Genomic DNA, 12,320 nt, shown 5'->3' on the forward strand with positions numbered 1-12,320 from the left:
AAGACTTTTAGAAAGGGATAACTTCCCAACCTCTTATTACATATGCCATGGCATGCACTGAGTGGTATTCCACATCAGCAGTGGCAAGTAACTAGGAATGGCAGCCTTTGTGCAACCAGGTCAGAGCCAAGTTAAAATCTTGACAGCTGGTAATAAACACCTCCTCAAATAGAGAAAGTCAATCCACATGCTGGGTAATGCAATAGCACTTCACTTCATCAACAATATAGATTAATAAAATTACCAAAATAAGAAAGAAAAAAACTCAATACCAAAAAATGCCTTGGATTCCAAATGTTCCCAGTCATTACTCCTGGGACACACAAAAAAAATTAAATTTCTCTGTTTCTAAAACAATCAGATTGGTGTCAGTAATGGATGCTTAGCCAGTTGTTTAAACAGGGCACAAAAGGTAATTATTTCAGCAAGAAGAGCACGGCCACAGGGCTCAAGAAAAAAATACCACCTTCTCAGTGAAGCCTTCTCTGACCACCCCATTTAAACACTTCCCCAAGAATTCCCTAGTCCCATTCTGTTTTATGTTCCTCCATAGCACATAACACAATCTAATATGCTTTTAATAATATTCTATTATTTACCATCTGCTCCCTCCACTAGAATGTAAGTCCAGGAAGGCATAGACCTTTGTTTGTCTCCAGCTACATTCCCAATGCCTAGAAGAAAGGCTGGCACATTGTAGGCACTCATTTATATAAGAATGAATGAACTTTTGGAATAAAGAATCTTATCAAGCATCACTAGTGAATTCCTTTAGATAAAAGGCATTTAACTAAATAATGCATCCTCTTAACTGCTTACAATACTTGCCTGGTTCAGAAAGCACAAATGGAAGATTAAATGAATGCATGACTACAAAGAATTTTAAAAGAACTATACAATGCTTAGAATTAAAATGGCATATCTGTATCTTTATTAGTAGTAATTAAATATGCAGTAAGAGAAGTATGAAGTATAACACTACCACATTAGCTTCACTTGTATGTGACGTCTAGAATAAACAAATTACAATGATGACAATGGATATGACTGAAGTCACAGAGGAAGAAAAGTGGATGGGAGACAGACGAAAGCCAACTCTGAGAAAAAAAACTCCCTTTTACCTAGGATTATATGAAAGCAGATGAATCATTCAGTTAAAATGGCTTAAAAAAAGAAAATGGTGATAAGAACAAAAGAAAAAATTAAAAAGCAAAGCTGTCAGTGAAAAATAAAAAAGAGGCTACAGAGGTTTCCAGTCATTCATTTACCAAAAAGTATGTCTAAATATGCACAAATAAAAGAGCCTCTTAAAGTCAGTGAGGCCTTAATGGATCCTGGAATGTATGGAAATGGACATCTGTTTATCTTAATGAAAAAACCCCTAGCTATAGACTTTCCAGCAGGTGCTGATCACTGTTTCTTTTTTCCATCATACTAAGTCCCCTGTTACCAAGCACCTGAGTCAATTTTTTAAGCAATGGAATGTTGGCACTTTAAATTCCACAGTAATCACTTTAAAACTGGAAAAGTACTTATTTTCTGAAGATAAACGTGTTTTTTTATATCATACCACTGTTCAAGAATTTTTTAAGGGGCTACAAGTCAAGGTAGCCATGAACAAATGAATAAATGTTTTACTTGAACATCCAGATATGCTGACTTTGAAAATATCAGAATGTCAGAGTATTTAAGGAAAAAAAATAAAAATGAACAATGTAATGGTATTAATGATTAAGGAATAAGAACAGTATTTAAGCTGGTCATTGACATATTCATCTCAATATAATGCAGAACTGTGAGTCTGCAGCTGGTGGCTATAATTTACTCTGTGTAAAATTAGTGCTAATTTAAAATAGAAAAATATCTATATGAATAAAATAATTTTTCCTTCATTAACTTAAGTTTTGAAATGGTTGTTCCAAGGCCATTTATCTTCAAACAATGGTAATTTACTAAGATGAGCTTTCATTAAGGAATACACATAAAGGTCATTCCAGTGTACCACCTCAGGTTAGAGACAAATCAACCTCAAAGGCCAATTGGTCAGTGAGACTGCACCAAACAATTTTTAGCAATTAACAATTCACTTTGGGATACTTATGAAAATCACTAATTTTGATATTTATTTAAATATGATTGAATAAATTGAATGCAAATCTGTAGTCAAGCTAAATTCACGTATCCAGTATTCTACACAAGTGTGAGATACTAAAATGGAGAATATTTTGTACCTATTTCTGTGAGGTGGAAAGTAAACATGAGACATGATCATGATCTGTCAAATCATGGATTTCCACGAAGTGCTGTCATTTAAAAAAAAAAGTTTTTCTTTCCTTGTTAAATATTTCAACTGTAACAATAAAACTTAGTTTATCATCAGGAAAAAAAAGTTTGGTGGTATTCCTGTAGTAAAAAAAAATGACTTTGAACAACAACAACAAAAACCCACTCTCACTGCTAGCTTTGGGATTTAAGAGAACTCAGGAGAAAACTAATACTTAGGGAAGAAAAATTCACAACTATATAAAATATGTGATGATAATCTAAGGAGAGATAAACTTCCTAAAATAAAAATTTTCTTGTTTCTTTAATGTTTATAAAATTAGGGAATCTTTACTAACCAAAAATGGACATGAAGGTTGTTATAGGTCTCATATAATGTAAAGCTCCCTCTGTGTAACTTTATAGTCTACATTTAAAAAAGAGGAAAATAATTGAAGTCCTTCTAAATCTAATCTCAGGCTTTCTATAAAGAAAATTAATGAAAGGCAATCATATAACATGAGAGATATGGCCAATTATCTTGTAATTTGTTCTAGAAATCTAGGGAATTAAAGTGAGTTTAAAGGTTCCATGGAACTAGAAGTATTACAGAGTTAAAGGACTCAATATTAATTGTGCTGTAACAATGAATTAACCTAAGGCTTTTTAAATATCATTCTTCAGAAACTTCGAAAGAAACAGAATTAACAAGAAAAGAAGACTGGACAAAGTGACAAAATTCTACCTTAACGTTCCAGAAGACAAAATTCAATATATAGTTTTAATAGAGTAAGACACTAGACCTAAAGTCAAAACTAAAAGAGATTTGAATCCAAAAAAGACTTTTATATTCACTCCCCAAAAGATACTAAAATCTTGGTCTTCACATAATTCAAAAGGAAGGCAAGGTTTCAAAAAAACAAGGGTTGGCTTAGTCATTACGTGGAATAACATTGAATATTTTATTCACTGCTATGCCACTAGCACTTGGAACAGTACCTGGTACCCTAAAATAAATATTTGTTGAATGAATGAATAAATGATTAACAATGTGACCTAGTACTTGAGATTGCCTATAGAAAATTAAATATAAAATAGATTTCTTTTTAAAAAAAATCAACCTATGGAATTAATTTGGGAGGATGGATAGCATTAAAAAATCCTCAAACCCTCCAATTCATAGTAGAATAACACTGCCCAAAGAACTTTAAAATTTCATGCAAAATTTCATGTAAACAAAATTATCAATATTCAAAGTTTTGTGCCTTAAATAAATTACTTTCATGAAGTCTTGGAGATGCATATAGATTATAAAATCAGAGAGTTGTCAGGGACCTTAAAGATCATCTAGTTTACCATCGTTACACACATAAGGTTACTATTTCTTCATTTAAACACTTAATATTTCATGTTTTCCATTAAAAACAAAAAAGTTCTTTTGAGAAGCTGAATCACAGAACAAATTTCAAACTTTTTCACTCTGAAATGGCAAAATGTGCAAAACTTCAAAAAAGTGTTCTACCAAAAAAGAGATGAGTAGTGTTATGAAACATGAAGCACCAGGAGTGAATCTGGGGATGTGCAGAGGAAATAACAGAGAAATAAAACATATAATTTAAAAAAAATCAAGAAATAATTAAAGCGATGGTGAATGTCTAACACAAGAAAAGGAACACTGGTTTACTTCAAATAAATACGTAAAAATAAATTATAGCAATGAAATGAGAAAAGGTAGAGGAAAGGGTAGTCCTTTTGTGTCATCATTTTCAAAAAAGACTGGAAAGCAGTTTTTCTTTACACTGAAGAATATTACTTTTTAAGAACTATTGTGCACAATGAGATGAGATATAATGACAGGAATTTAATATTATCTTTATCAATATCAAAACACTAGGATCTTAACATTTAAACTTATCACAGTTAACCTAAAACAAAAGTTTTCTTCTGAATTGAAAACTATTTTATTTGGAACTATAAATATTTTTAAAAATTGGACTTACTGGAATAGATATTTTTTTCAAATTACAGTCCTTTTCCAGGAGCTCATATACATACTTCGTGATGATCTAAGTAGGAAAGAAATAACATATTAAGATGCAATGTTGTCCATTATCAAAATTCACATAAATTATTAAAATTTATTGCTCTGAATAGCTATCTTGGAATATTTTCATACTAAATTAAGAGGCTCTTGGGCTTCCCTGGTGGCACAGTGGTTGAGAGTCTGCCTGCTAATGCAGGGGACACGGGTTCGAGCCCTGGTCTGGGAAGATCCCACATGCCGCGGAGCAACTGGGCCCGTGAGCCACAACTACTGAGCCTGCGTGTCTGGAGCCTGTGCTCTGCAACAAGAGAGGCCCCAATAGTGAGAGGCCGGCGCACCGCGATGAAGAGTGGCCGCCACTTGCCACAACCAGAGAAAGCCCTCACACAGAAACAAAGACCTAATACAGCCCAAAATAAATAAATAAATAAATAAATTTTAAAATAAATTAAAAAAATTTAAATTAAGAGGCTCTTTACTGGTTTACTTCCTGCTGCTGTGTACTGAATAACTATGGACCTTAATACTAAGGATTCGAAATAGTTAATATAAACACAAAAATACACAAGGACTTTCTATTTTACAAAGCAATACTCTGTAAGCATATTTTCCTTTTTTTTCAGTATTTCTAGAATTCTCTTTTCCCTATAATTTCCCTATAGGTATTATATCTAATATAGTACTATCATGACTCTGCTGAATCCTAACACTTCTTTTGTATTCCATGAATCAAAGAGGGAAAAGTCAGAGGTATTCCAAATAGAAAAGGAAAACTGATCCAGCAAAGCCAGGTACCAGTTAGTACTACTGGTTTTATTAGGCAGAAACATGGCTCCCCAAAGATGTCTACATCCTAACTCCTGTTAACCTGTTAATATGTTATGTTACATGGTAAAAGGGACTTTGCAGATATGATTAAGGTTAAGAACCCAAGATGGGGATATTACCCTGGATTATCTGAGTGGGCCCAACTTAACCATATGAATACTTATAAGTAAAACATTACAGGACAGTATGTCAGAAGATGCAAAGTGAGAAGGCCTCGACAGGCCATTGCTGGTTTTGAAGATGGAGGAAGCAGACAACGAGCCAGGAAATGTGGTGGCCTTTAAAAGATGACATAATCCTCAGTTTATAGCCAGTAAGAAAACAAGACCTAGGTGCTATACTTGCAAGGAAATGAATTCTGCCAACAACTCAAAGAAGCAGTAAATGGATTCTCCCCTAAAGACTCCAGAAAGGAACAGCCTGTCCAACACCTTGATTTTAGTCTGGTGGCACTCATACTGAACTTCTGACCTCAAGAATTGTAGGATAATATATTTGTGTTGTTTTAAGCCACTAAATTTACGGCAATTTGTTACAGCAGCAACAGAAAACTAATACACTATTTCTATTAAAGAAAGCAAAGCAAGTGAAGAAAGAGATGTCTGGAGTAAAAGTGATGATTTAATAGGCTTTAATGGTCATTTTAAGAAGTGTTTCAAAAATATCTTTAATCATCTATGCACAGTATCTCAGAGAATAATTTTAGCAGCAACATAATTAAAAGTCAAATCTTAATATGAAACAAGATCAGATGATTTTTTTTTTTAGAAAAATTAAGATCACTTTGGTGCTGTCTTCTGTCATCTGAAATAAGATTCTCTATCTTGCTTTCTCTAAGAAGTCCAAAATCCCTCCTTCTCTGTATACATATTCATTCATTTTAGAAACAGTATATTAGATGTATGCTAGAACAGCTTTATATTGTCTGGTAATAGTAATTTCAAAAGCTACAACACTAAACTAGAACTAGGTGATAATCTACTAGTTATTAATTGAATAGTATTCCTATATTTTATGTAGAATTTTAAATTATGTTCATTATACCTTCACCAGAAAGTAGCAGTACTATAAACCTGAAAGAGTAAATATATGTATGAGTCTAAAAATATACATGAAGTTATAAGTGGGTTACCACTTCAAGAGAAATGGTTTAACTAAATGAGATTAGCTAAAATGAGTGGGTTATCATTTCTAAAAACTTCCTTCTATGAAATCATAAAATATCCTTACATTTAAAGAAACAATAAAACCAATCAAACTTAAACTCAAATGAATTCTACCACCATGCAAAATACTTACAAGACATAATTTGAGAATTAAAAAATTATTTTGTCACGTTATACCTTATATCAATATGAAATACATATTGCAGTTAATTCTCAATTTCATACTGCAATATAATACAAAACAATTCAAACACTGCTTACATTTGACTTTGAAAAACATTACAGAGCAAGTATCTGTTCTAATAAAGCCATACATCGAATAGAGTTGGAAAGACACTACCTAACTTGCCCAATTTCCCTTGCTCTCAAAGTCCTGACTGCAGAAGAAAAGCAACCATAAACTAAACCATCTAACTTGTAGGCAGTTTTCTCTGCTGGAATGTTCTCCTCCACCCTAGTCATCCTCCAAGAGATAGATCACATGTCAGCTGCTTTAGGTGACTTTTTCCTCCTCATCCCAACCCTCCAAGGTAAGACAAAATGTCCCACCTCTGTGCTTCTCTGCACATGCCTGAAGCATATGAGTTTGATATTATTCACCTGTCTTGTTACCTGACTAGCCTGAGAACACTAAAATTTAGGTATCCTACCTCTACATTTCTGTGTATCCATACAGGATACTGTCTGGTGCATTGAAGGTACTTTAAAACAGTATACAAATTCTCTTCACTGTTCATTCTGTCTATGTCCTTTGAGGGAGAAAAGTATTTCAGATTTTTAAAAAATCTTTCTAACTGCTGAATTGAGGCTTAGAAAGAAAGCATCAAGGATTCATAGCCTTACAGCTTGAGGAGGACTGCAGTCTGCATTTAGAAAAGTCAATAAATGAAAAGATAATTTTGAAAAAAATAGATGAAAAAAAGTATCTCGCCCAAATGTAATCTATGTTCAAATATTCACTAGAAACATTGTTTCCAGTGAAGTTCCTACATGAAAAGAAAAGGCTTAAGAGACTAATAAGACTGAGTGAAAGTGAAATCTTCATTCTAATAAGAAACATAGGAACTTCTGGTTTCTGTTCTGAAATATGAAGAGCCTGGAAGTAGTCACTCCTATCCTCACAAAAAGGAAAAAGCTGAACAAACTGAAAACCAACGACTCTTCTTAGATCTATCGGATATTTGAGGTCACAGGGCAAACTGCTTCCCTGAAAACTGGAGAGACAGCCAGGCAGATACAGAGGATAAGGACTTACTGGTAACAAAAGCACAGGCGCAGAAGTGTTGGCTGAAGCCAGTCCTGGGGTAGGAACACTTTCAACTATAATTGATTAATTTCTGGAGGTTCAATATGAATACTAGCTTAAGAATGAAAAATTAGGAGGGGCCTCAGCCTTAAAGAAGGATTCTCCAAACTTCTATGAGTTGTACCTCCATGAGCCTCACTAGGTTCTCACTGTGGAGATTAGAGAAAAATCCTCACCTGCTTCCAGCAGGGGAAGAGGAAAGTAACCATTTTGAAATACTACTGAACTCTGTTCTACTTAATAAGGCCTTCACACAAGGAAAACTATTTCACCAGAGCGTAACTGACACAGGGGAAGCAAAAAGTTCACTGAAAGACTGAGACCTAATCATAGGACTATAGAAGGTTTCCTCCCACCCTTCCTCACATTACCACCATAGCAATAGGGCTCCTATAAAATAACAAGGAATGAGATACTGCAAGGCTCACCCCTATTTAAAGTCTCCAGGAACACTTAAAGACAACAGGAAAAACAAAAACAAGGACATAAGAGGAAATTTTAGACTTGGCCACAAGAGCTACAGCAAATAGCAGACACAGACTGACTCCTAGCCAGATAAACATAAAACTTCACACTAAAGACCTATCTACCAAAGTTCCCGTTTACCCAATATAACATGTCCAGCTTTCAACAAAAAATTACCAAGCACACTAAAAGGCAAAAAGAAAGAACCTGAAGAGACAAATCAAGCATCAGAAAATTTGGAATTATCAGAATTGGAATTTAAAACAATAAGTAATATGCCAAAGGATTTACTGAAACAACTGACAACATAAAAGAACAGATGAGTATGTAAGCTGAGAGATGGAAACTCTAAGAAAGAATCAAAAGAAAATGCTATATCAAAAACACTGTAATGAAAATGAAGAATGCCTTTGATGGGCTCATCAGTAGACTAGATATGGCCAAGAAAAGAATCAAAGAGTTTCAAGATGTAACAGTACACACTTTCAAAACTGTAATGCAAAGAGGAAAAGAAAAAATGAAAAGATGGAACAGAATATCTGAGAATTATAGGGCAATTACAAAAGTTTTAACATATGCATAATAGTAATACCAGAAAGAGAAGAAAGAGAAAAGAACAGAGGAACAATTTGACATAATAATGGCTGAGAATATTCCAAAATCAACGACAGACACAAAACCACAGATCCAGGTGATCCAAAGAACTCCAAACAGGATAAATACCAAAACCACACCTGGCCATATCATATTAAAACTGCACAAAGCCAAACACAAAGAATCCAGACTGGCAGTATGGAGAGATCTGGGGGAGTGAGGGATGTGGAAGACTTTACCTAGAGAGGAAAATAAAATAAGAATTATATCAGACTTCTCTTCAGAATCACGCATGTAAGAAGAGAGCAGATTGAAATATTCAAAGTATTGAAAGAAAAAAATCCACCAATCTATAATTCTGTATCCAGTGAACTTATCCTTCAAAGGTGAGAAATAAAGATTTTCTCAATCAAAAATTGAGGGAATTTTTGCAAGTAGATCTACCACAAGAAATGTTAAAATAAATTATTCAGAGAGAAGGAAAATTATATAGGTCAGAAATTTGGACGTACATAAAGAAAGGAAGAGTGTTAGAGAGGAATAAATTAAGGTAAAATAATTTTTAAATTTTTTATTTTTTAAAATAAATTTATTTATTTATTTTTGGCTGCATTGGGTCTTCGTTGCTGCACGCAGGCTTTCTCTAGTTGCGGCAAGCAGGGGCTACTCTTGGTTGCAGTACGTGGGCTTCTCATTGCAGTGGCTTCTCTTGTTTGCGGAGCACGGGCTCTAGGTGTGCAGGCTTCAGTAGTTGTGGCACGTGGGCTCAGTAGTTGTGGCTCACGGGCTCTAGAGCACAGGCTCAATAGTTGTGGTGCACAGGCTTAGTTGCTCCATGGCATGTGGGATCTTCCCAGACCAGGGCTTGAACCCGTGTCCCCTGCATTGGCAGGCAGATTCTCAACCACTGTGCCACCAGGGAAGTCCCTTTTCTTATTCTTAATTGACCTAACAGACAACAGTTTGTTGAAAATAATAGCAGCGATGTTTTTGGTGATTATAGCTTATAGAAAACAAAAATGAATGACAGCAAGATTATAAGTTATGGGAAGGAGAAGCTGAGAATACTCTGTTATAAGGTACTCACACTACCCATGAAGCAGTATAGTATTATTTGAAAGAAAAACTGGAAAGAAAAAAAAATTACTACACCTGATAATTTCTCTGGATTTCTTTTGATTCCTAAGAAGTAGCCATATAGCTAAAATTAAATGAATCCACAATGGAAGACATAGGGAAGTATTTTTGAGATTATATATTCATGAAATAGATCCGTTGGCTAACAACAAAATAATGCCCTCTACGAGCTGGAGTCAAACTAGACTTTTTTCTAGCTCAGGATTTCTCTACCTAGGAATTAAAGAAAATGTTAACAGAAAGAGCAGGGGCGATCAAAGAAATAGACAGTGGGAAGAAAGAAAATGAAGTCTGATAAAAATTAATTCTCAGTGGAGTACTTCCAACAGAAGGGGTATACTCACCCTGCAATAAATTTAATTGACATTTATTGAGCAGTTGCTATGTGCTTATCATGTACCTCATGCATTTCTGCATTATATCTGGTCATTAATTAAATAAGAAGCTAACAATGACACCCTTTATTCCTGCAAAAGCACTGAAATTATTCTGGCAGATTATAATTTAGGAGGTGGGTAATGAAACTAAGAAGCTTCCCAGAAGGTACTTTAGACCTTTTTGCGACTGGATTTGAGAAATAAAATGGGATATATGACAAGAAATATGACTGAAGAAATGAAAGAAAATTAACATAAATATTTTAATTAAATAAAAATACAAAATTAACTTTACTATTAGATGCCAAGCTTCTGTTCTTTCTTACTCTGAAGAAAACCCTCTCGTTAGTAAGAAATTAAGTTTGACCTCATTGATTCACAGCAATAACAATTTTCATTTCTCAACTTTATTAATGGTAAGATAAAAATTTCTGTATTGGGCCCATCAGAAGAGTAAGAACTTTAGACCAAGGCACAAAACACCAACATCCATAAATCCTGAGTAACATCCACCTCTAGAGAGGACAACTAAATGCTAAGAGTACCCTGATTTGGAGTATAAGCGTGGATGAACTGAACCAAAAGAAATACTCTCAAAGATTTAAGTATATCTATGACATTTTATGCCCCATAATCAAAGAAAGTCTCAGAAAACAGACTCAATAGACTACCAACCTGAATTAGTGAAATATGAACTATAAAAGATTTTAAAAGGAACAACTTTTAAAGAGACTTAGGTTAATAAAGGTTAATAAATTGTTACCTAAGATAAATCTAGTTCTAATTGATAGAATAAAATTAAGTGATTTGTAATTAGTACAGTGAAGTGACAGTTTTGTTAGTTTCCCTCTGCCTAAAACAATTATGTATATGATTTCTGTATTAAATAGATATGCAGGACAGTTGAAAACAGTTGCGTTTTACCTAAGCAACTCCTTTTAACACTACTCATTTGCTTAGGAAGCTCTGATTTCACAAATAAGCCAAGCATGGTCAATACAGGCAGTCTGACTTACAAATGTATCACAAATGTAAAAAAATTTGATATTATGAGTTTTTACTATATTAGAAGTTTAATAATAATTTTGGAAACAGACTTTTGCATTTAAAACAGTCTTCGTTAAGATTATCTCAGTTTCACTTCACTTACTGATACAAATAGCACTTTTAAAACTCCATGGCTTTTAAGAAACCAGTCTTACCCATTTCATCTCTAAACAAAGTGCAAGTAGTAGAAGATTTTAGCTCTGAGCAATTACTTGATTTAAAACATGTTTATCCCCAAAGCAATGTAATTTTTACCTTCAGGGCTGAGCAATTCATGGTTCAACAGAATCATTTAGTATTATATCAGCAAGAACAATGTAGTACTTCTACGAGTACTAAAAGTTAATAAGTAGATGAGATTTACATATTAAATTTAATATTATAGATTTTTTCCATTTTTAAACAAAATTGGAAAATTTATAATTTTATAGCTTAATAAAAATAGAAAATATTAATGCTCAAACAGTAAATAACCACTTTGCAAAATATCTACTTTTAATATTTTTAAAAAACTTCATGCATACAGTTTACTTTCTACTTTAACATGCTCTCATATTTTTATTTTATTTTAAAAAATTTATTTATTTTATTTTTGGCTGCATTGGGTTTTCATTGTTGCTTGCATGCTTTCTCTAGTTGCGGTGAGCAGGGGTTTCTCTTGTTGCGGAGCACAGGCTTTAGGCACGTGGGCTTCAGTAGCTGTGGCACATGGGCTCAGTAGTTGTGGCTCATGGGCTCTAGAGAGCAGGCTCAGTAGTTGTGGTGCACAGGCTTAGCTGCTCTGTGGCATGTGGGATCTTCCCGGATCATGGCTCAAACCCGTGTCCCCTACATTGGCAGGCAGATTCTTAACCACTGTGCCACCAGGGAAGCCCGGTCTTATATTTTAGATAAGTATTTTATAAATCACATACAAATTTTTTTTTTAAATTCATGCTGACCATCTTTTAACTGGCAAGTTTATTTAATTCATTGTGATTACTGAATTTAGATTTAACTTTTCATTGTATTTTGTACCTTCTACTTACCTTGCTTTTTATATGTTTCTTTTTTTCTTTTCCTATCTTTTAATAGATTAACTTTTCTTTACTCCT

General features: G+C 33.8%; 1 protein-coding gene across 3 annotated transcripts in view; it reads right to left on the reverse strand.

Moving 5' to 3' along the window:
- Positions 1 to 12,320, reverse strand: part of ARB2A (ARB2 cotranscriptional regulator A) — a 419,560-nt gene that overhangs the window by 318,150 nt on the left and 89,090 nt on the right. For all 3 annotated transcript variants that reach the window (XM_082651759.1, XM_082651758.1, XM_082651757.1), the window contains one exon: positions 4,263 to 4,328. In XM_082651759.1, the coding sequence (XP_082507885.1) occupies positions 4,263 to 4,328 (66 nt within the window). The remainder of the gene's footprint in view (positions 1 to 4,262; positions 4,329 to 12,320) is intronic.

Source organism: Grampus griseus, assembly GCF_964374135.1.
Source record: "Grampus griseus genome assembly, chromosome: 3".
NCBI classification, from domain to species: Eukaryota; Metazoa; Chordata; class Mammalia; order Artiodactyla; family Delphinidae; genus Grampus; species Grampus griseus.